This window comes from Lytechinus pictus, chromosome 3, assembly GCF_037042905.1.
Source record: "Lytechinus pictus isolate F3 Inbred chromosome 3, Lp3.0, whole genome shotgun sequence".
In the NCBI taxonomy this organism is placed as follows: domain Eukaryota; kingdom Metazoa; phylum Echinodermata; class Echinoidea; order Temnopleuroida; family Toxopneustidae; genus Lytechinus; species Lytechinus pictus.
This window is the reverse complement of record NC_087247.1, coordinates 25,367,759-25,393,316: the sequence shown is the minus strand read 5'-3', so window position 1 is coordinate 25,393,316 and position 25,558 is coordinate 25,367,759. Positions and strand designations below refer to the sequence as shown.

The window sequence follows — 25,558 nt, the reverse complement described above, 5'->3', positions numbered from 1 at the left end:
CTGAGGTGGAAAAACAGGGTTAGAGAAAGGTCGAGGGGAAACAAAGGAGAACTGCAATATTGTCATTTAACCGCGCACAGCGCGGGAGCAAAATTCATATATATGAATTTAGAGCAAGAGTGAAGGAGTTTCTTTTTTTAGAAAAAAAAGAATAAAAAGAAAAACCCACAAAGCTACCTTTCTTTCCTTTCCTTCCTTTGCTTTTCCTTTTCTCCTCTCCTTTTCCCCTTCTTTTTTTTCTTTTTGGGGACGTTTTGGGGGGGGCGACCGCCCCCACCGCCCCACCCCCTGGCTACGCGCCTGTCCCAACCACTCTTTAATTCTCTTCACTGGCTTCCTTTTAAACAGAGAATTACGTTCAAATTACTCTTGATTGTCTACAAAACACTGAATAAACAGGCTCCACAGTATTTAAGTAACTGCTTGAATCTGTATACACCAACTAGAGCACTTAGGTCGGCCAGTGATCACCTTCGCCTCACATATTCATTAACTCGTACATTGGCTGGTGACAGAACTTTTACGCTGTCGGCTTCAAAATCCTGGAACGACCTGCCACTAATAATTAGACAGTCTCCAACATTAGCAATTTTCAAAAAGTCATTAAAAACTCATCTCTTTCGTACTTTGTAGTTTTTAAAATATTACATTTAATTAATTCATTGTAAGCGCTTTGGGCCTAATGGGAAAAGCGCAGTACAAATAATAAGTAATAATAATAATATTTCCGCTTGAGTGAGCACCACTTACCGTTTTGAAAAGTTAGTGAAAAATGATTTGCGCAGAACTTTGAAATAGTTGTGCGAATAAAAGTAGACCTTAATCATGGAGAACACGTGGAATTTAGCAAGTAAAATTGATTTGAAGATATCATTTACCTTTTAAACTTGTTTCCTTGCCCAAAACAGAGTGCATGCGCCCCACCCCATTCCCCCACACACCGAGGCCATCGTGACGATATTTGCTTTACACTGAGCTGTGATTTACATGACATGGCTTAGGCTTGATTTTCATTTTGTTAATCATTGTCAAGCTTGGAAAAAGTGTGGAGAAACAAGTATTAAATCAAAGATGAAATGTAAACCAACTTTAAATGATAAAGACTTAGTGAAAAAATGCTGGAGACTTTCTGATATAAACTTTTGTTCAGATTTAGTTATGTCCTCAGATCCAGCTGGCACAAAAAGGGTAAAAGTTGTGCTTACTAAGTGTTGAAATTTCAATTTGGGTGGCAAAATTGTTACAAAATGCTTGAATGTATCCGTTTTGTTTCAATTGAATAAAAGTGCAAGGGAAATGTATGAGAAATGTTTCGCAGGGTAAGTTTGATTTCACCCTTTCCCCCTTGACACAGCGTGAAAACGAGCATTTCTGCGAGCTTTACAAAAATGGACAGTGCTCACTCAAGTGTAACATTCTGTCAAAACTTTTACTTTTATCGGATAGATGAGACCCAAACCCAAGATTATGTGTGGAAAAATTACCCACATGTTGTATATTTTTTATTCCCAGGGGTTTTTCAAAGTGTAAACTTTTTTTGATACGCACTGTATAACTTGAAACTGTTGACTCTGAAAATACTCATGACGATTATGTTGTTGATATTGATGAACCTGCATAGGTCCAGGTTCATAACTACGTACTTGTCATAATGAATGCACGATTTTTTTAAATTTACCATCAGCCAATCAGACTGAAGGATTTCAGTAGCTGGCAACTTTTATTGTAAATTTGTTATTATTTATGAAACGAACCCCTTTTCGAACAAACTAATCTTAATTAAATATGCATATACTACATTTTGTACCCCTCGTGTCATATACATATAATAACGCTGTTTAAAATTTTATGCACGTTTTTCTAAGCCCATCACTCTAAAAACCAGCGGGGTATACGCAGGGGGGTTACAGGTTTGAACCAGCGGCTTACCCACCCCCCTAAAATGCTTAAGACCTTTTTTGCTTGTCAAATTTATGTTTAGACTTTGTAAACAAGTTGTTTGAAAAGTTTTAACAATTACAAAAAAGTTTAGACAACTTGCTGTCAGAGTGACGGGCTTAAACAATGCTTTCTGTCTGCACGGGACAATATAATTCAACTCTTCCACCATAATGATTTTTATGTGTTCAATTATTTGACGGTATGAAAAACTTCTTGACTTTTTTTGTTTAAATCCTTTTAAAAGAGAATGCTTTTTTTAAACGATGCCTGAATTTCTTTCATTTGGTTTGTGACCAAACTAATATCATTGCAATATACATTTCATTTTGAATTTCACAAATTACATACAGGGCCTACCCAAAATTGATTCTTTCAAGAAACGTAATGTGAAAACTCGAAAGAGTATAGCAATGGCTTTGAAAAAAAAAACCCTCAAGCCAATTTCAATAAAAACGAAAATTAAGTTTTTAAAGTATGAATTTGCTAATTAGGCCTATTATCGTTTGTATTCATTTATATGCGTGTAATCATGACATACAATATTTCCATCTAAAAAAGTGAGTTTGATTTTTAAAGACCCGCCTGATGCTGGGTGTAAAAGGAAAGTGGGCGTGGACTGTCAGTGGCCTAAACCCGGGCCTAAAATGATGTTTATCATTTTTAGATTACTAGCAATGCCTGGAACTGTTGGAAAGCAATAACAATCCTTCTTGCAAGTTCTACTGCATGCAGTTATTCCACGATAAGTTATGATGCAATGTTGGCTAGTGTGTCAACATAATATATACCCGGATATCATGGTAGTATAATAACAACCGCAGGCAGGCATCACCTTAAAACCAAAACATATCGTATATCTACCGCAGTAGTTTCCGTGGAGCTCCTAACATGAGATGATCACCAGGATTGCATGATAAACAGCGGATAAATAACATTTGAGTTAAATTCAAGGCATCCTGAAAAATACCTTATTTCTGTATTCTACCGTCTACAATGATTCTAGGCTCTGTATCCAGCAAATTTTCGGCCCAGATTTTGCCGCGGACTGTGACTTCGGTCTGCGGTCCACACTGGTGGAGTGGCGGAGGAGGACTGGCGACCGCTCAGGTCACAAACACCGGTGAACGGAAAGCCGGACATCGCCTGCTGTCCAATGTGTCAGAGAATAGGCCAGCAAGATTTTCGATATTTAGTCGTAATATCTCGTCATTTGATCATGCTGAGTCAAATTCAGTAGTAAATGCCTGCCAGCAATCATGTCACAGCATATCACTTATCCAGGTAATTTTCAGGATTTGGTTGATTGGGGTGTGCATGTTGAGAGGAGGGGGTAGGGTGCAGGGCCGTGGATGCACAGATTTTAGGCCTACATGAAGAATATTGACATATTGAGCATTGGGCGAGGTTACTACAATACATTCATATACAACTTCAGTATGTGACAGGGGCCGCGGAACGGTTTTCAAAGTGGGGGGGCTGACCATGCAAAGAATCACAACCATATGGCAATTTTTATGTTTTTGTACACGGTTTTGGAAAAAAGTGTGGGGGGGCTGAAGCCCCCCAGCCCCCCCCCCCCCCGCTTCCGCGGCCCCTGTGTGATACTTGATAGTTGTGGGAATTATTTGATTAATGGATGTACTGCCATATGCCAGTTATTCCCCATATGTTGGTATTGATAAAAACAAATTTACCAGCTGCAGATGGTCATTTGTATCTAGGCCTGAGTGCATGTGTGTTCAAAAAATGTGTCTTTTTTGGCTGCATACCATGAGCAGCCTATAATTATATTAGGGGCTGCGGAACGATTTTCAAAGTGGGGTGGGGGGGTGGGGGCTGACCATGCAAAAAATCACAATCACATTTTTATATTTTTGTACAAGGTTTGAAGCCCCCCAGCCCCCCCCCCCCGCTTCCGCGGCCCCTGTATATATTTATATATATATATATATATATATATATATATATATATATATACTCTTATGAAAAAGCAATTTAAGTAAACTTTTAACTAAATTTTGTATTGAATAGATATATGATAAATTATGAAAAAAAATATTAAAGGAATTCTTGCAACTGATGTAACTAGGAACCTTTTGTATTATAGAGGGTGTTGATGGTTATTTAATTTGACAAATTTAGGAATGTAATTCTACCTAGATATAGCTATACTACAAGTCATATGAATGCTACTGATTGGTCTTAAAAGAATAAATTAGTTGCAGCTGAGGTGTTGAGATCATTCCCGGGGGGGGTACTCTACCAAAAAAGTGGTAGGTATGTGCCGCGGGCGAGACAAAAACCAGGGGCCTTGGAGCTGGCTTAATGTGAAAAGGAGGGTCCTCGGAACGGGCTTCAGAACTACAAATGTTTGAAAACGGGGGTCCTTGGAACGGGTCACCTGTGTGTGCATCCCAATTGAACGGGCATACGTGCATGCATAGCCCGGCGGTACGGGCGCCGGGTGTGCTCGCGCAGAGGCGATGGTCGGACAGTGCTCTGCGGCTGCTTTTCACCAAAATTGCAGCTCATTGTAGTGGATCAATGCGGCCGGAACGGCGTAACGAAAAATATGCGAAGCTTTGGAGCGGATTTATTTCTTTTCTCTCGATAAGAAGAAAATACTTTGCTTTGGAGCGGCTTTCTTTGTTCTTTTTCTCAATAAGATAAAAATGCTATGCCCTGGAACGGAAATTTGAGTGTAAAAATGGGGGCCTCCTCCGCGGCACATACCCATTATGCATTATATACTGAGTGCCCCCCCCTGAGGATCGTTCCCATGACTGGAAACCTCACCTGGTCACTACATATGCTCAAAGGTGAATTGAACCAATTATTTTGAAAATCCATTTAGAAAATACGAATATTTTGGCAGAGTTACATGTTTTTCTAGGCCTATGGTGTACTATCCTGATCTCTAAAAATCCTAAAGCAATTGTCTTTTTTTTTCGTAATAGGCGAATCGCTACACTACACAATCACCAGGAGCTGATGGTGAAGTGAAGTCTAATCCTTCTCCACATTTCAAGTAAGTATGAAGAAGTCAGAAGAACCCCCCCCCAAAAAAAAAAAAAAATTATCACTTAAAAGGAGAATGAAAGGTTTGTTGGGTTTGGGTTTCACTATGTTGATACACAAAGATTTATTTATTAAATAATTAGCTCTGTATGAACTAAAGTTCACATTCACTTTCAGTTGGAAAAATATTGGTGAAGAAAATGTCCAGTTTCTATTCTAATGGCAAATGTCATATCTTAATAGATGCTCTATAGTGTAAACACTATATTCCATTAGATTATGAAGGAAAAAAAAGGTCTTCATAGAGGGAGGCCAAGGGGGGGATTACATGCATATTTATGTGGGTGTGGGTTTATGTGTACATACCTATGTGTACAGGTATAAGACAGGTATTGTATGCCGATGATATGACAATTTTTTTGAAAGACATGGATTCAATAAAAAGGTTGCATTATATTTTTGAAGAATTTGAAAAAGTCAGTGGCTTAAAGGTAAATATGGACAAGACACATTTTATGTACATGGGTAAGGAAAATGGAAAAACAAATGACCCTGTATATGTATTTGGAAAATATGTTAGGGAAGTTAAAATTTTAGGAGTAATATTTTCAGTTGATTTTAAATTAAAAGATGATCTGAACTAAAAAGAAATATTAAGTAAAATAAAAAAGCTTTTAGGTTGGTGGAAACAACGAGACTTGACTATTATGGGAAAAATACATTTATTGAAAACATATGCATTGACAAAGTTAAATTATGTTTCATCCATCCTTGTTGTCCCCTCATGGGTGTATAAAGAAATCGAGAAATTATCATTCGATTTTATATGGGGAGGGAAAGATCGTATTAAAAGAAAAATTATGTATCAGAATCATAATTGTGGTGGGGTTAAAATGATAAATTTTGAAATATTTGTTAGAACGCAGCGTATAATGTGGGTAAAAGACTTTTGTATGGAGAAAGAAATCTGGGGTAAAAGTTATTTTTTGATTATTCCCTAAGTTCAGTTGGAGGAAGGTTAATTTTTCTATGTGATTATGAAATGAAAAAGATAAAAAGTAAGTTGAATATTCCATCTTATTATTTGGAAATGCTAGATGCTTGGCAAGAGATTGATAATTTAAGACATTTCAATGGTTCTAAAAATCCAATCATTTTCAATAATAAGAATATTTGTATAAAAAATATGATATTTGATAAAGATTTATTAGAACGAGGGTTAATTAAGGTTGAACATATCATTGACAATGGACATGTTAAACCGGTCGCATACTTTTTGAATCTTGGTATGGGAAGTGATCTTTTGTTTACAATAGGTGAAATATATCATGCAATTCCAAGTGATTGGAGAAATGAGTTAGGTTCGATACAGTTTTGTGAGATAGACCAAATTAACTATAATATAAACTTGCTTCTGTTGGGGAGGGAAATTAGCTTTAAGGAGGTACCATCAAGAAAAATACATGAATATTTTATTAAAGAATTGCAAAAGACATATGATTTACAGATAAGAGATGGACAAAATAATTATAATTATACAGAGAAAGAAATTGGTGAATGTTTTTTAGACCAAGAATAACATTATTAATTGGAAGACAGAGGGAATTTCAATTTAAGCTTCTGCATGGGGCAATTCACACTAGAGTTAATTTGTTTAGATTTGGATTTGTTGAAGATAATCTCTGTTCGTACTGTAAACGGGAAACAGAAACATATTCACATATATTTTTGTCTTGCTTAAAGGTCAAACTGATATGGGAAATTTTGATACAGCGATTTGAATTAGATGAAATAAAGGACTTGAAATGGCGGGATATATTTGTTGGTTTGTCAGGCAATACAAATAGAATAAAAAGTTGTAATACTACTATCTTTATGGTAAAATATATATTATTTATATTTAGAAAGGAGGGGGTATTACCAACCATTGACGATATACATAAACTTATATTAGAATATAAGGATCAAGAAAAGAAAATAGCTATTAAAATGGGGAAATTAGGGTGGCACTTGCAAAAATGGGAAACAGTAAAATTGTGATAAGGTTAAGTTGTAAGTCTTTATTTACTTTCAATATATGTAATGCTTCTCCCATGAGCTTGTTATATTCAAAATTGTTTATCGAATTGTTCTGTACTTTTAAACATGATTTATTTATGATGAGTGTGAGCAGATCTTCTGGACAGTGGTGTGTTGTGTGTGTGTGTTGTGTGTATGTGTGTGTGTTGGGGCGGGGGGAGGGAGGGGGAGGGGGAAGTTTTGGTCTTTAAGCATTTTTATAATAACTGATTTCATTGTTTTCTTTAAGATATATATGATTCATGATTTTATTAAGTTGGTGAAAAAAAAAGTGAAAATATGAAATGTAAAGTATTATGTGATTTGAAATGTTAATTTGAAATGTTATGTATTTTTTTTTGGTTCATGAAATCAGAATAAAAACATTATTAAAAAAAAAAAAAAAAAAAAATGTCAATATATGGGCCTATATGTGTGTGTGACTGTGCAGTGAGTGGCAGATTGAGCCAAACATTGTTTGAGAGGGCAATTTCTGAAAAGAATTGTGAGTGAGCTAAGCCAGTAAGTAAAAATTTTGACCTCTTCAAAATAAAAATCCTATTATGGGACAGATATTGACTTCATTATATTTTAAAAAAATATATCACAATTTCACCTTTTCTTTCTTTTGCTCCTTGTTCTTTTTATAATTCTCTTATTCAGGACCCGCAAGAATCTTGCAGAAAAAAGTGGCAAAGCATCAATCGAAGATATCCAAACTAAAGATGTTAGACCTGGCAGCCATGATTATTTAATGCCCCACCCTATCTGGTAAGTATCTGTATGTTAGGAATTTTGGTTCCATTGGAAGAAATACAATGCGGTCTTAAAATTATATTATTTTGAAATTTATGAAACATATTTTGGATACTTAACATCATATTTTAATACCCACAAATAAATTTTAAAAAATTGTGAAGGTTTGAGGAAAATTAATTAAAGAAAAAAAAATTGAAGTTTTTGATTTGTGACATCATATACAAGCAGCTTCCACAAATGCCATGGAGTAAAAAAAATCATTTTCTCAATAAGTTTAAAATGTTTTCTTATTGTGCCTTCAGTTTATCAACAGACAAATCATTTCACACCCATTTCTGACAGAAAAAAAATCATTATCATAACCATTAAAGAATTCAAGTTTATATTACATAGCATAAGAGGCAGCTGCTTGCATATGACGTCATAAATTCTAATAACTTTCATCTTTGATGGATTTTCCTCAGACACTCAATATTTTTTCTGGTATTTTTACCAAAATTTTTTTTTGTCAGGGTAAACTTCCCCTTTAAGGAGTTATAGATCATGTGCGTATTCTGGGGGAGGGGGCTTTCGGGGCTGCCCCCCCCCCATATACGGGAGCTTTCGGGGCTGCCCTCCCCCCATAGGCGAAAAGGGGGGACACCAAAATAAATGAAGAAGGAAAGAGAAGAGCAGAAAAAATAGGGAAAAAAGAAGAGAAAGGGAAAAAGACAGAAGGAAAAAATGATTCGATTCTAAGGGAAAAAAAGGAACGAAAAGGGGAAGAGAGAAGAAAAGAAAGTAAAAAATAGGGAGGTGCGCAATTTATATTTTGCATTTGGGGCGCCGATTTGTTGTTTGACCAGGGGGCGTCAAATTGATGTTCGACCTGGGGGGGTTCCAAATTCGACCTTTGGGTCGCCAATTCGATGTTTGACCTGGGGGCACCAAATTAATGTTCTACCTGGGGGGCACCAAATTGATGTTTGACCTTTGGGGCACAATTATGAGGTTTGACCGGGGGAGAGGGGCTAATTCATGTTTCATATGGGGGCGCAAAACCCACATGAAACGTGAATTTGCCACCCGCAGCCAATGTTTAGTTAGAATACCTATCCTGTTCATGATTATCCAAATTTTAGGTCAAAATTTTTCAGCTTGTGCTTTGCATCAATTGTTTAGGTAGATACATAATTCTAGTAGGGCCTACTCTGATGAGAAGTTAAATTACTGATTGAAACCCCAAGTGCTTAAAATTCTATGCTTTGGTCGCATTTATTCACTTTAAAAAGCGGTATTACATCATATTCTTTGATATTTTGTTTTTCATGGACACATCATTAAAAAAGTGGTCTTCAATTGCCCTTTTTAGCTCATCCGGCCCGAAGGGCAAGATGAGCTTATGCCATGGCGTGGCGTCCGTCGTCTGTCGTCCGTCCACAATTTCAAAATGCTACTTCTTCGCCATTTCAAGTCCGATTTCAATTCTGTTTGCTTTATATGATAGCACTAGGTGGGGGATTCAAAACTTCCACACAGAATTTTGAAATTCTTTAAATATGCTAATTTATGCGCATTTTCAAAAATTCACTAAAAATGCTTCTTTATTTGTTGACCGATTTTGATTTTTTTTCTTCCATCTGGTAGAGCTTCATGAGGTTCACCAAACTTCTACACAGAATTTCGAAATTTTGACTAGAACAATTTTTATGCTAATTTATGCAAAATTAATTTATTCATATTTTTAAAAATTCACATAAAATGCTTTTTCTTCTTTAATTGTTGACCGATTTTGATTTTTTTTCTTCCATCTGGTAGAACTTCATGAGGTTCACCAAACTTCTACACAGAATTGTGAAATTTTCAGTAGAAAATTATTTATGCTAATTTATGCAAAATTTATTCAGAAATCACAGAAAATGCCTCTTCTTCTTTATTTGTTGACAGATGTTGATTTTTTATCTTCCATCTGGTAAAACTTCATGAGGTTTACCAAACTTCTACACAGAATTTTGAAATTTTCAGTAGAAAATTATCTATGCTAATTTATGCAAAATTTATTCATAAATCACAGAAAATGTCTCTTCTTCTTTATTTGTTGACAGATTTTTATTTTTTTTCTTCCATCTGGTAGAGCTGCATGAGGTTCACCAAACTTGTACATAAAATTTTAAAATTTTGTCTGGAAAATTATTTATGCTAATTTATTCATAAATCACAAAAAATGTTTTTATCTTCTTTATTTGTTGATCAATTTTGTTTGCTTTATATGATAGCTCGAGGTGGTGATACAAAATTTCAACACAGAATTTTGAAATTCATTAAATATGCTAATTTATTCATATATTTTCAAAACTCACGAAAATTACTTATTTATTTGTTGATTGATTTTGATTATTTTTGTTCCATCTGAGAGCTACATGAGGTTCACCAAGGTTCTACACAGAGTTAAGAAATTTTGACTAGAAAGTTATTTATGCTTATTTTATATGAAATTTATTCATAGATCACAAAAAGTGCTTCTATGTCATTTCTTCATCAATTTCAATTCTATATCCTCAATTTATGTCACCAATATAATTCACTACAGTGTCAACTGGGCTGAAATTAAAATTGTGTTAAATTTTGTTGCGAGATGCCGGATGAGCTCCACATCATTGATGTGCTAGTTTTATGAAATAAGATAATTCAACATTCATTTAAGGCACCTATGTTTGATTGGCAGGGAGGGGGTGCCAAAATTAGGTCAGGCCCCCGAGTGCAAAATTCTGGATACGCTTGTAGATGGTATAAAGTGCACCATATTTCAGACTTTAGAAGCTTTATTAGAAAATTGTAGTTTTGCTGTATTAGTTTTTGACTGTATGTTATTACTTTTAAGTTTTTACTTCTTGTGGTTACTTGTTATTACTTTTAAGTGAATATATAGGACTGATTAGATGGTAAGGTTATGTTCATTGTATACAATATAACCCATTGACAGTCGATGAGTATGAATAAGCCTTTAAACAAGTGATTTTTTATGTAAAATTACAAATTTATCTAAACACATTCTGAATTTATATTCTCCACAATCCACATCATACCTTGTCTAGGGCATAAACATTCATGTAGTTTATTGCAATTTGGGGATTTCACCAAAACTAAAATATTGACTTTCAATAACACATGAGTTGTATTCAGCACTGCATCAATATGAATAAACTTGAATTCACATTACAGTTGTACATTAAGGCTCACTGCCTCCTGTCTATCCCCCCTCTCTCTCCTTTTTAAATGTTTATTTATTATTTACTTTGCTGCTCTGCACAGCTGACTGCTTATATTCCACTTGCCAGTTTCAACACTGAACATTGGGATCTATTGATTATCTTGGCAGTGTAGGCCTATTGGCTTGGGTTATTATTGATACCACCTGGAGGTCTTTTTTCTACAAATCAGTTGATAATAATATGTTCATTTATATAACGCTCTTACAATATATCATCGTTTCACAGCGCTTTACACAATGATAAAATATAAAATTATAATAACTAATACATGTAAAGATTATTGATTAAAGTAGAGTTTTGAGATGTTTCTTAAATGATTCCAAAGAAGGAGAAAGTCACATACATGTATATCTTGGAAGGTCATTCAGTTATAAATATGATTCATGCATGGGAAAAAGCCTGATTTAAAATCAGTGTTTCAATCATAAATATTCTTGGGGGGGGGGGGCATGTGTGTATATAATTGTTGCAATTCTAAATTGCTATTGAATAGGTACTAATAACCTCACTGTTTAAATAAATCTTGCAAAGGTTTTCCATGCATCCCAAGTGTGAACCATTGGGATATTTCAATTGAGTTTTAAAAATATAATTTTGTACCTTTCATTTAAGTTGTCATGTCAGGTGCATAAGCGCGGGGGGGGGGGGGGTTACAGGGGTTCAAACCCCTCCCCCTCAGATTTTTTTGAAAACCTTTTTATTTCTTTTTGCCTGTTAAATTTTCATTAAACTCGAACCCCCCTTTCAAAAATCCTGCTTACGCTACTGTGTCATGTAATATAAACATTTATTTGACTGCAATCTCAATTTGACTCAATGCACAATTTAGATATTTGAGGAGCTCCCAGTCTTGAAGCATGCTTGCATTTATTTTCTCTATGAACAATGTAAAAATCAAGTGCGGGTAAAGCATATTGATTTCTTTTATGTGCAATGGTACCTCCTTTTAAAGTCTAGGGCTTCAAGGTAGGCCTCCTATAATGGCACTACGTTTTGAAGCAGAACTGTGGAATCAAATTGGATTAACTCTGGAATTCATGCTTCTGAAAAAGCAATTTTATTTACATTGTGAGCAATAGTTATTGCTTACAATGTTATTAGTGAAGGCAATGGAGACACACTATCACTTCCAGGTAATCTAGCTATTTCTTTAAGGAAGCTGAGGAAAGATAGTGCACATATTTAGATTTCCAAATAAGTGTCTCATCACCTGAAATCAAAAGAGATCCTGAACATTCAATATTGAAATTTCCAGTAAGAGTGTAAAACAAATAAAATGTCTGTATAAAAGACACTTCCTATTTACATTAACCTGATTGATGCAGGTTTAATTTGCATACTGAATGTTTCCTTTCTTTTGTTCTTGCCCTCCCTTGTTTCAAATTACACATTGTAGTCATGTTATTTTATCTTTGTATATTTACTTGTACTGTATGGGGTCATTTTTAGTAAGCCATTATTTGTGCCTTTTATGATCCCCACTATACTAGTATTGATATGTATTGAATATTGTATTGTATTGATTTGTATATATTTTTTTTTAAGAGGGAATAAATTGAATGGAACTACATATGTAATTTTGTTCAAAATTAGAGGAGGTAAATCGTGCTTCACCATGAGAAAAGACATCAATTTTATTTCATCTGTCTTGAAATTTCATATTATGATTTTTGCAAGATATTTGAAAACATGAATAACAAGATAATTGTTTAAAATACATGAGGTTTATATAGATTAGAAATAATAGGAAGTCAAAAGGGGCCTAAGCTTTCGATCCTAACAGAATCTTCGTCGGAGGCAAAATGACCATTAGAAATAATAATAGACGGCTTAATGAAATGTTTGGCACCATCGCTTGTTCACATCTATGCAGACTCTCTCTCTCCTGCCTTTTGATTTATTAGTGGAAGCCTTTGACCTATCGAGACATAAAATATCAAATCCATTAATGTCAGTAATACTGCCCTCGAGCTCACGTAGGACACGTTGGTCATAGGGTTGTAGCCTGATAGAGCTTTCATAGTTATAGACACAAGTCATTTGATTTTTTTTTAAGCATACAGCAGAGCTTCCAAGTCTCCCGGATCCTGCGGGAGAATACTGGATTTCGATCCAATCTCCCGTTCTCCCGACCCCATGCCAAAATCTCCCGGATAATCAAGATTTTTAGCTGTTAAATTGTAAAATTCATACAAACGACTGTTTAATGAGTCTAGCATGTTCAACTCCCTAGCACCCACGTGGAACCTCCTTATCACATTTTCATTTTACCCAGTAAATTCTACCAGTTTTTGTATAATCGTACATTGATTTCCTATGTAAATGAAGATAATTTTACTGAACGACTGGTGAAGTAGTCTAACAAGCCATTTTATTTCCGGGTTCTGAAATGTGTGTGATGAAAACTCTTCAGCGGTACTCCATGCACACGGCCCCCGATGCGCCCCGGCGCGGCTCCAGCCGGCCGCGCTGCACCAGGAAGCTCCGAGAAGGAAAGTTCCCGAGCACCGCGAGACATTTTTCGTAAGCTTGCTTGCGCCTTATTCAAGCTGAAACTGTGGATCAACGATGGGATTAACAAGTGGATTACTTTTACACCTCGACTTTCAGTTTCAGGAATAATTTTATTGACAATCCTGAAGAATTAGAAGCAAAGTGGATTTTTTTCGCCTACTTTCACTTGGGTTGATCGGATTCGAACATTTTCTCTTTCGTGAGTGAGCTGGCCTGGCGCTGGCTGGCTGAGCTGTGCGAAGCACGCCCCGTCCCGATTCATCCACACTACAGTACAATCGCATCGCCAGTGACCATGGAGATCATGGAGATGGAGTCATCCAAGACCAAGACGACAAAATACTTGTCGAAGTATAAAGATACTTTTCAAGCAGAATGGGACTGTGTGACAATTTTCACAGGAATCCCTCAGAGACTTTAAACAGTCCACATATAAAGCTAATTTACCATGTTTACCACTACTGCAGCCCCTTCCCCTCTGGCCAATTAAAGGTATTTTCATGTTGAATGCATTATTTTATGAATTTAAAAAATCGCCTGAAGTGTATATTTAGTCAATGACAATTCATGAATTCTCTCTAATGTGCATTTAATCTATCAGAATTTTTTTTTTATGGCTTAGACAGCTGTTGGTTTGGTTACTATCAAATGCTGTTTCTTAATGTGTTTTGCTACCCAAAATTCCCATCCGTGGGACAACGTTCCGCCGCTCCCTCACAAAATCATACCTCCGCGAAATCTACTGGATTCTATCATCCCAATGTTGGCAGCTCTGCATACAGATTGGCTATGTACACCTAATTATACTAACATAGCCTATGAAATCAAATTTGTAACAAAAATGTTTCTTTCATTTATTTTTACTTAAGTAAATGTGTGCTCAAAATGTTAATTTATGCATTATGACTCTGCACAGCAAAACACAAGTTGTCAATCTGCTAAGGGCATGCTCTAGGGTTATTAATAGAGCCTGCAGTATGTGATATGAGTAGGTGTGTGAGACTTGTAAAGACTTAAACAATAAGTTTATGTTTTGTACTTTTTGCAGGTCTGAGGAGGAACTTGATGCTGTACAGATCACACATAATCCACCCAAAGAAAAAGTTGACAAGGTATGTTTTCACTCTCTTTATTCAAGTGATTTAAATTTTAAGTCCATCTCAACAACAACAAAAACGATTTGAATAGATAGAGGGAAATAAACAAATAATAATAGATGTGATTTGTAATGCGCCAAATCCACTCGGCAGAGTGCCCAAGGCGCAGTGAAAGAAGAAAGAAAGAACGAAAGAGAACAGGTACAAATATAATAGTAATAGATTCAGGAACAATTAAGAGTAAGAGGCATTGAATAGACGAGTCTTAAGGTAACGTTTAAATGTATCAATGGACGTGCATTCACGGATTGTTAGGGGAAGATCATTCCATAGAACAGGGCCAGCGTGAGCAAAAGCCCGAACCCCCCATGTCTTAACTGATTTAGGAATAACTAGGGAACCAGAGTTTGATGAACGTAGGGACCTGACTGGAGTGTATTTGCTGATTAGATTAATATTGTACTGTGGAGCAGAGCATAGCAATTAAAATTTCATCTAAATGAGATGTAAAATAAAAAAAGTTAATGTCATTTCAAAGATTTTGCTAATTTTTTTAACAAAACAGTGATCAATGCACATTATGGGAGTAAAATAAATGAGGGAACCACAGTATTTCTTTTGTTATTTATGATGAGAAATGAAGTGTGATAATTTTTCACCAATAATGGAAACCTTTGCATGAATCCTTAAAGGTCAAGTTCACCCAGGAAAAAAAATTAATTTGAATATAGAGAAAAATCAAAGTAGCATAGTGCTGAAAATTTCATCAAAATCGGATGTAAAGTAAGAAAGTTATGACAGTTTAAAGTTTCACTTTAATATTTTTCCCCAAACAGTGATATGAACAACTCAGTAACATGCAAATGAGACAGTCGATGATGTCCCTCACTCACTATTTCTTTTGTTTTTTTATTGTTTGAATCATACAATATTTCATTTTTTACAGATCAACCAACTTGACTGAACCATATGGTATTAAACAATGCTAATTCCACATTTTCAGGGAGGAATTAATCATTGTTTCACTTGACAATGAGGAGAAAATTAGAATATTTCATATTATAAAATACAAAAGAAAAAGTGAGTGGATGACGTCATCAGTCTCCTCATTTGCATACCGACCAGGATGTGCATATAAATATTTTGTGAAATTAAGTTAAATTTGGAAATATAACTTTCTTATTTTACATCCGATTTTGATGAAATTTTCATTGTTATGTTTGTTGGATTTTTCTCTTTTTATTCAAATCAACGTCTTGTTGGGGTGGACTTGTCCTTTAATGATAATGTAAAAATAATGTAGTTATTACCAATCACAGGGGTCATTTTCCCTACAAACTTTTTGACAAGCAAAAAATCGGGGGCACAGCTTGCCACCACAAATGTCCAATTTGTCTACTACATGTATTATCTTTATCTAATGACAATTTGAACTGTATTAATGCCATTTAGCCCATCGACCATTTTGTTAAATCAGTTAAATCATTTTCTTCTGATAATTTCAAAAGATCTGTCCCAGGATAAGCCACTGTCCTACATTGTGCCAAATTTCAATTTTTCCAACTACTTTACCATGTTTATCTCATAACGACCGATTATGCCGTTTGGACCATTGACCATATTTATAATTTTCTTCTAATATGTCTAAAAGATGATCTTTTGTCTATTACTTGTTTGATGAAATGTATAACTGTTGATCAGTGGAATAGGCTCAATTCTCGCTACGTACCCCAAATAGGAACAAAAATCTCATAATGCGCGAGACGAGATAATTTTCACTCCGTCGGGTCGTCATCACCACTTCCGGTTCAGAGTCATGCTTGCGCGAGGTTCGCGATACGGAGTTTCCCACCACGCTGAAATCGATGCCAATCAGCGTAATATGTACAGATTATAATACTTTTTATTTAATTTGGTCAGTTTTGATTCCATTTGAATTATAAATAAAAAAATATATATATATTTCACGTGAAAATAATTTTTATTTATGTTTTTATTTGGTTATAAAAATAGTAAACAAAAAATGAATATCTTAAAATTTTGCATTTAACGACCGGCCTGACATCACGATCGTATTCGACTAGACGCTAAATATATACAGCATTCATTCCATTCAATTTTTCGTCGACCACAAAATGGATAAAAAAATCAGTTTCGGAACTTAAAAAAATCTTAACTGACAGAGGAATACCGTGTAATGGAAATCGTCGGGCAGAATTAGTGACTTTAGCAGAAAAGGCCGTTAAACTGTATCGTGAGAGAGAGGGTTGTGCACTGATCATGAACTTTCCGAGCGTTGTGTTGTTGTGCATGACGGCACTGTTGATCTGAATGGCAAAACAGTGCATTGGACTTCCGAACAGGAAGTTGTAATACCGAAAAGCTATCCCATAATGCAATGCGCGTTACAGGGATTTTCCCGGATCTCGGCAAAATCGCTATTTGGGGTAGCGAGAATTGTACAACGCTTACTTAGCTTGTTGTACGGGAGCAAATGAGAGGCTGAATGTCAAACATTCGTACCGTTGCACACAAGAGGTACCATCCAAAATGTACCATTGAACGGCTTTAGGAGGTGATGTCACAATAAGATTTAATTCATTGCGCTCAGTAAAATGAAGGTGCAATACGCGTATAAGCCTGCTGGCAAAATCCGCAATGCTGCCCAAGGTCATGTGCGCTTGTGGGATTTTGCTTTTCGCTTTCAATTTTTTTGCTCCCTTTTCATAGATTACTGCAGGGAAAAACTCTTGTTTTTTCATATTTTCGCTAAATTCTGAGGCGTTGTACAGCACAAATAGCGAATATTCTTATTCGTGCAATGGTCCGAGATTTTGCATTCGGTGAAAAGAGAAAGAGACGCTCTATTCACTTTCACCTCATGCGAAATCTCGCACCATCGCACTCATGCCTATTCGCTATTTGTATATTATACAACACATGTATAGATCCTTGACAGCTGATTGGATGAAAGCGTGTCACATGACATTCAGAGGAATCAGCTATAGCACGCTAAGATATGCTAGCCGTGCTATAGTCGACTATTGCACGCTCGTGCTATAGTCGACTATAGCACGCTTAAGTAAATGAGCCAGCACTGCAAGATCCCTGGGCACACTGAACCCATTGATAGCCCCGTACACGTTAAGCGAATTAGCGGTATACGCGCGTAATCACGTTTTTGTATATCTCTGACCGATGTACGTAGCACTGCGCGTACGTACGTTGCTAAGCAAATTATTCCCAGTGTACGGCTGCGTACCTTCTGGGTTTCCTTCTGGGTTTTATGAAATTCATTCACAAATTAGACTTCATGGATCTATGACTTTATGGATCTATGTTGAAAGTACTTGACTCTCCTGGGATTACTGGAGTAAATCTACTCGACGCTCAAAAGACAACATTGTAAGCAAAATAAGATCTAATGCGCGTTAGTCATATACTACAGATCTAGCCTTTCTAGATCTAGTCTAAAGTGTAAGCTATCGGTGTTGTATAAAACAAATATTCAATGTTGTATTCGTGCGACGTTCCGAATATTACATTCGTTGCAAGTTGATACAGCCTATTCAACTCCGCTTCGCGTCGTTGAATAGACTGTTTCAACTTGCACACTCATGCAATATTCGGAACGATCGCACTCATCAACATTGAATATTTGTATACTAGATGATTTCTTGACACCAACACTATATTTATCTATTTACATTCAGGCAGCCTACTGGGCATGCAAAGCGCTCCGTACAAATTTTGACCTCTTTTCTGGGTTCACCTGGGGCAAGCGAACAGAAAGGAAATGGATCTAGTGAGTAAATATTTACATTGCCATCAAGACCACCTGGCAGTTGCTATTTTCTTTACAGGTGTTATTGATTTGATTTGTAAAAATAGAAAGAAAAAAAATTTGTGTAAATAAAAAATAAAATATCAATTACCATAATCTTATTTTGATATTGCTTTGTCAAGTTTATTTTACTTCCTCAGTGTGAGCATTCATTGTCGAGAATTATAACAATATCAGACTTCTCAATGTTTCCTGAATATATTTAGGAGACATGTTTATATCAATATCAGGACTTTGATTACTCCCAGCTGAAAGGTTTGGTAAATATTTAAAGTCTGTAGTGCAAATGCCTTTGATTCATATGTAATTATTGACCCATAATGTCATTATTTGTTTAGATAAGCTTTTATAACACTGAATAGGAACATTAAAATTTTCTCAGAAGCTCCTATTTTTCCATCCGCAAGGCAGCTAACCTAGGATGTATTTGAATGTAGATAAAGTCTTGATTACTGATTGTTAAAGAATAACTATGAAGGGTCTTGTATGTATTTTTGTTTATTATCATTTTAATGTGTGCTAACATTTAACTACCTTTCAATTAAAATTCAATGTTGATACATTTCATTCCCTTAGTCGTATCATATTCCTGGAAACGGTAGCAGGAGTTCCTGGCATGGTGGCAGCTATGTCAAGACATCTTCGCTCCTTAAGAAGGATGCAGAGAGACCATGGCTGGATTCATACTCTATTAGGTAACCAAAGAGAGAGAGTGATGTCGGTCTTGGAGGGTGTGGTGGTTTGGGGTGGTGGTGGCAGCGGTGGTGGTGTTTATCGTAATGATCTTGCATTGAGAGTATTGATAGTCTTGATAGCAATGATGATTGTGAGGATAATTGTGATGATGATGATAATGATGGTGAGGAGGTGGATGAGGAGGATGATAATGATGACGATGGTGATAATGATGTTGACGTTGATGGTGATGATGATAGAGATGATGATGATGGTGATGATGATGATGATGATCATAATGATACTGATGATGAAGTTGAATGATGACCGCTTTGGTGTTAATGGTGTGGTGTGGATATTTGGGATGATGAAAATAGTGCTGCTGATAGCTGTCATTGATGGTGGTGGTTGAAATGATAAGAGTATAATGAAGCAGCTTGAAAATGGGAATTCATTTTGTAGTAAGTTTATGGTATAAAGTGTTATGCCTTCAGATAGTGCCATTTGCCACTAATGCTTGAATTTTACAAAAACCCAACTTGGCCATTTGTGAGACAGCCTGTCAGTTGAATACCGTATGAAACTTTGCTCTATATACCTTTTATATTTTCAGAGGAAGCTGAAAATGAAAGAATGCATCTGATGACAGCTCTTGAGATCAAGCAACCATCAATGTTCTTTCGTTTGATGGTGTTAGGTGCACAAGGTAAGATGAGGGTAAATTAATCATAATAAAAACTTAATTGTCAAATGTTATTATGGGAGTATTCAAAAGCATACCAGAAGGGGGTGGTGTAGAATGTTTAACAAGGTAAAATATGAAAGGAAGTTGTGTTATTAAGGAGAATTGAAGACCAGAAATGTGCCAAAATTGTATTGAGGAACGTGAACAAATTGTATAAATGTGGTATGAATTGAAAAATGTAAATTGCTATTGTGGAATGAATGAAAATGTATTGTGTACGAAAAAATGGTGTCACTCCGTTCTTATTTTTATGAAAAGTTTTGAAATATATTCGGGATTATCTTTGTTTATGATATCTTACGCATTGATTTGTTTTGTTTTTATTTTTGTAATGTTTTTCAGGTATATTTGTGAACATATTCTTCATCTCCTACTTGATAAGTCCAAAGTTCTGCCATCGATTTGTAGGTTATCTTGAGGAAGAAGCAGTCATTACGTACACTAAGCTTCTCAAGGTATATCGAATGATGATGATAATGACTGATGATGATGTTGATAATGATGGTGCGGATGATGATGAGGAGGATTATGATGAGGATGATGATGAGAATGATGACGATGATGGTGATCATGATGGTGGTGGTGGTGGTGAAGGATAGCATGGTTTGTTTATTTACAATGCCAATTAAAATTTTAATGAAATAGACAATGTTTGTATAATAATGTTTCAGACATCAAAACTATGAAATTGCAATCTGTCGGTGACAGTATGAAACTCAGGAATATCTAACATTTTTAAGATCTGAAAATTGAAAATCCTTATCAATAATCTCTTGATATTTTTCTTCTGTTCTGCTTTTTAAAAACCAAAGAATATTGCTTATAAAGCAAATTATAAACCACCCTATAACAAATTGATATGATATGATTTGAAATACTAACTATATAATATTGTTGTATGTGATTAGTATACTTCTTGATGTATTTGGTTATGACTGACCATCTTTTTCATATGGTTAACATGGTTTTGTCTGACAGTTTAAATAACTGTTTTATGATTCTTGTTTTTATATATATTTAGGATTTGAGAGAAGATGCTTTGCCAAAGTGGAAAGATAAGATAGCACCAGAGATCTCCATTAATTATTGGAAGTTACAAGTAAGTTCATTCAGTTGGCATTTTTAAGTGAATTTTAATTAGTCTTGAAAGACAGTTGTTCCAATATTTGTGTTTGTTTAATAATCCCTCATTTGAAAATAACCAGAATTTTATAATTTTATCAGGTCCAAGGCTATATAAGAACATGTGAACATAATGTATTGAAAGAGCTCGGGAATATATCATCAAATTATGATTTGTCATTAAATATGATCTAGTTATACCTCCATGTATATCTTTCTGTCTTTCTCTGTGTCAACACTTTGTTGTAGTTTTTGTTAATGATATTTTGTATATTTTTTTAGTGATAGCTAGGTCAAATAACTCCATAGCTAGTGATATGCTTACAAGCAAAGTTTAGAAAGTCAGGTGATCTTCCCATCATTGTTGGGTCAAAGGTCATTTGAGGTCATAGAGGAATCTTTACCATCATGTTCAACATGTCCATTAATGATGATGGTGATGATGATGTAGTTTTTAGCCCATTTCAGACCTGTAAGGACTCTCAATGCCCTTTATAGAAATAAAATTATACATTATAAATCAGAACAGTGATAACCTTTACCTTTGTCCATGTTCTTGACAGGATTATGCAGTTGACCATTTTGCATGCTATCCTTTGTTTTCTTGACAGCCTGATGCAGATTATATCGATCTGTTCCGAGCCATCCGTGCTGATGAAGCCCACCATCGTGAGGTCAACCACACCTTGAGTGATATCAAACCCGATGAACCAAATCCATTTGGACCAGGAAAGTAACGTGAAGATGACTAGATATTCTAAAGATACCTGGGCTATTTCATATAACTTGTTATGAAAAGTTTGCAATTACTGTAATATAAGCTACTGAAATAATAATATAGCTGATAGTTAACTTTTTAGAAATTGTCATTTGTTATTATAACAAGTCTTGAACAGGACCCAAGATGGTGCTTAGGATATTTAACGACATAAAGAATGAAAGAAACTACTTGGTCAGTTCTTGATTTCTAGTATTGTTGTTTTTTGACAATTCTGAAAATGATTAAAATTAATTTTCAAAAAGTTAGTAGTTGTGTTACGAATGTGTCTTTGAAATATTCACTCACATATAGAATTAATGAGATTTCTAACAATATGGCATGCTTAATAGTGCTGTGTGATACTAAATGCAGAGTACTTATTAACAATTGCTATGGGATCGTTTGAATGAGTTAAATGGAAAGAAATCATGAAAAAAATGAGTTGTAAGCCAGATGGTCTCTCTCTCAGTGGTACTTTATATAAATGTTTGGCAATCATGGTATATAATTTGTCATCTATTTCATGCCAATATTCCTTTTGTTCATTTGCATGAGAATGATATGTTTTGGGTAATTTCATAAAGTTTGTCCAACCTTTATCCTAAAAAGATCTCTCTCTGTTCTCTAATTCATATGAAAAGTTGCAATGATTTCAAATTATCATGGCTCCAGCAGTTTATGAAGTAAAGAAAGAATGGGGGTGGGGCATACATGTACAAAAACGTTGATTAATATTTGGAATTCCCTTCCATGTCTCAGAGTTATGCAGTGCGTATCATAAAAAAGTTTACCCTTTGAAATAATCCTGTACAATTATATTTTTGTAATATCCTGAAGCTTTTTCCACATTTAAACATTGGTGCAGATCTCATTAAGCAAATGACGATATAACAGTAAAATATTTTTTCCGCTTGATTGAGCACCACTTTTGAAAAGTTCATGAAAAATGATTTGCGCAGAACTTGGAAATAGTTTATATGAATAAATGTAGACATTTATCATGAACACATGAACTTTAGCTATTAAGATTGATTTTAAGTTATCTTTTTACCTTTTTAACTTCATAGAGCGACAATGCACCCCCCTGCCCATACACTTAGGCCATTGTGATGATATCTGCTTTACACAGAGCTCTGATTCACATGAAATGGCTTGGGCTTGATTTCCCTTCTGTTAATCATTGTCAAGCTTGGGAAAAGTGTGGAGAAACAAGTAGTAAATGAAATATGAACCCACTTCAAATTATAAAAACCGAGTGAAATAATGTTGGAGATGTCTGAAGTAAACATTTGTTTACATTCAGTTATGTCTACTGATCCAGCTGGCACAAAAAAGGATAAAGATTGTGCTTACCTAGGGTTAAAATGTTAATTTGGGTGGTAATGTCGTTAGAAAATGTTTAAATGTATCTGTTTTATATCAATTGGCTATAAATGCAAAAGAAATGTGTGGGAAGTGTACCACACGGTCAGTTTGATTTCACCTTTTTACCTTGACACAGCGTGAAAATGAGCATTTCTGTGCAAACAGATTTCTGCAAGCTTTACAAAAATGGACAGTGCTCACTCAAGTGTAACATTCTGTCAAAATTTTTTACTTTCATTTGATAGATGAGACCCAAACCCAAGAATATTTGTGAAAAATTGTCCCCATGTTGTATATTTTTCAATTCCCAGAACTTTTCCAAAGTGTAAACTTTTTATTGATATGCACTGTATAAGTTTTTAAACTTATTTATTTCATATCATTTTACATGTATCTTGTACTTCATGCATCCAAAATGGTAATGAAAATATTCCAGGGATTCCTTGAATGCAATAAAAGGTGCTACATATCTTGAACATCCTAAACTTTACATAGCCATTCACCTAATAGCCTTTTCTGTCAAATCCATATGAAAATTCCCTAACATTTTTCATATTTGGGGATTTGTAGATTAACATTTATTATCTTCCTCTTCCTTGGTTGCCTGTATTTTTCTTTGAGCACATATCACAATACAAGCCAACATCTCTATGCCTTTTCATTATTTATAGCACTTTGGATATGTGTTGCATCATGCTATTTTATACTGTATCACATAAATCTTTGTTTTAAGACAGAAAAGTAATGATTTTTTTTATATTGAGGAACATTTTTTAATGTGTTTACAAATCTCTCCATGTAAATGTAAGTAATTTTTGCTTTAAGCATTGAATATATTTTTCTACAACATGCTTTGAAATATTATTCCTATCTGAAATTTATATCCTTGTAATATTACAGGTATACATTGGCGGAAGTTGATGTCTTTGATTTAATGATCATTTATTTCCAATAATTTCATCAGGCATTACAAGTGCATTTAGCCCTGCTCTGCTAATACTCTTCAGCAGAAGTATATTGTCTAATATACCCCCAATACTATAGTTATTGTTGTTGTCTCGCCTGCATAGCAGACCAAGACTACATGTCTGTGCCAATTTCAGGCGTTATCGGCAGGGTCAACATTGAATTCTTAACCAAGGTTAAGTATTTGAAATCCACTTTAAAGATATATGGACCTATTTATGAAACTTGGACATAGGGTATTCAAGTATCACTGATCATCCATCCCCCCAAGTTTTAGGTCACTTGATTGAGGTCATAGGTGGGGGGTGTTGTTTTTAAATGTCATAACTTTCAAAGTTTATCGATCAAGTTCATGAAACTTGGACGTAAAGGGTAATCAGGTCACATAATCTAGACCAAAGGTCATTTAGGGTCAATGAACATGGCATTTTATTATCATTTGAATGGTACTGTTTATGAATCATATTCATCGTTGTTTCAAAGTCGGCATTATATATCTACATCTGTATTATACCTATTATTATTTTTAATCAAATATGAACTGTTTTTATTATATGGGGGGGGATTGCAGATAAAACCAATCCACTGAGAATTTCCACATAATTTTTTTTATTGATGACCATTCAAACAGCAACTATCATTCTCTTTGTAACATATGTTTGTATGCATTGACAGGGGCTGATCCAGAATTGTATCAAAGATGGGGCACATAATGTATTCTGATTTCTTTCAAATTTTCTGAGAAACTAAAACAAAAATGAAAATGTTTCTCATTCCCCAAATCAGCTGCCTAACAACAATTTACAAGCAAATAAAAAATGCAGGGTTTCACTCCAAAGTAGGAAGTAATTTCCTTACAAAAATTTAAGGCACAACACACAATTTTTAGCAAAAATAGGTGCCCCCCCCCCTTGTGCTCATGCCTCTCAGGCCTTTTATATTTGCAACAGTTTGGTGCATACACAGGAACTGTACAATATTTATTTTTTCAATGTCTGTTCTTATTCCTACATAAATTGAATAAAGACTACTAATATTCTACCGTGTATATACATGTATGTATTACTGGTTTGTTTTTACAGGTAACTACAAGGCCATTTGACCAATCTTTCCCCTATTAATATAATTCCAATGTAGTATGTGTAGAGTGACCAACTATTTTGGATATGTTTATATTTTTAGACAGTGCAGTACTAGTGACCAATTTGAAACCATGAAATGTGTTTGTGTGCTCAAAGCCTCAATGTTGAGTTATTTCTGTATAGTAGTTATGTGAATATAATGCATGCAGAATAAAATATATGTGATTTTGAATTGTGATTGATGATCTGTTGTCTGCAACAAATTACATTTTAATTAAATAATAAGATATTTCACATTTCTAGTGATTAAGTGAAAATATATTTTTTATGTAAATACCTTGCATTTTGTGTGGTATTGTCT

The 25,558-nt window shown here is 34.9% G+C and overlaps 1 protein-coding gene across 1 annotated transcript; it reads left to right on the top strand.

Annotated features, from left to right (window-relative positions):
• Positions 1–2,720: 2,720 nt before the first annotated feature.
• On the top strand, positions 2,721–25,538 carry LOC129255761 (uncharacterized). The gene is made up of 10 exons (XM_064096695.1): positions 2,721–3,222; positions 4,899–4,969; positions 7,681–7,788; positions 14,590–14,653; positions 18,352–18,443; positions 19,059–19,177; positions 19,771–19,863; positions 20,245–20,357; positions 20,924–21,001; positions 21,636–25,538. Exons 1-10 carry the CDS (start codon positions 2,935–2,937, stop codon positions 21,759–21,761), a joined length of 1,152 nt encoding a protein of 383 aa, XP_063952765.1. The 5' UTR covers positions 2,721–2,934; the 3' UTR covers positions 21,762–25,538.
• The last annotated feature ends 20 nt before the right edge of the window (positions 25,539–25,558 follow it).

Coding starts and splice junctions, on each gene's coding strand:
- LOC129255761 (XM_064096695.1), top strand. CDS start 2,935: ATGATTCTAGGCTCTGTATCCAGCAAATTTTCGGCCCAGATTTTGCCG. Junction 14,654..18,351: donor CCAAAGAAAAAGTTGACAAG/GTATGTTTTCAC, acceptor ATTTACATTCAG/GCAGCCTACTGGGCATGCAA. Junction 19,178..19,770: donor CTGGATTCATACTCTATTAG/GTAACCAAAGAG, acceptor TTATATTTTCAG/AGGAAGCTGAAAATGAAAGA.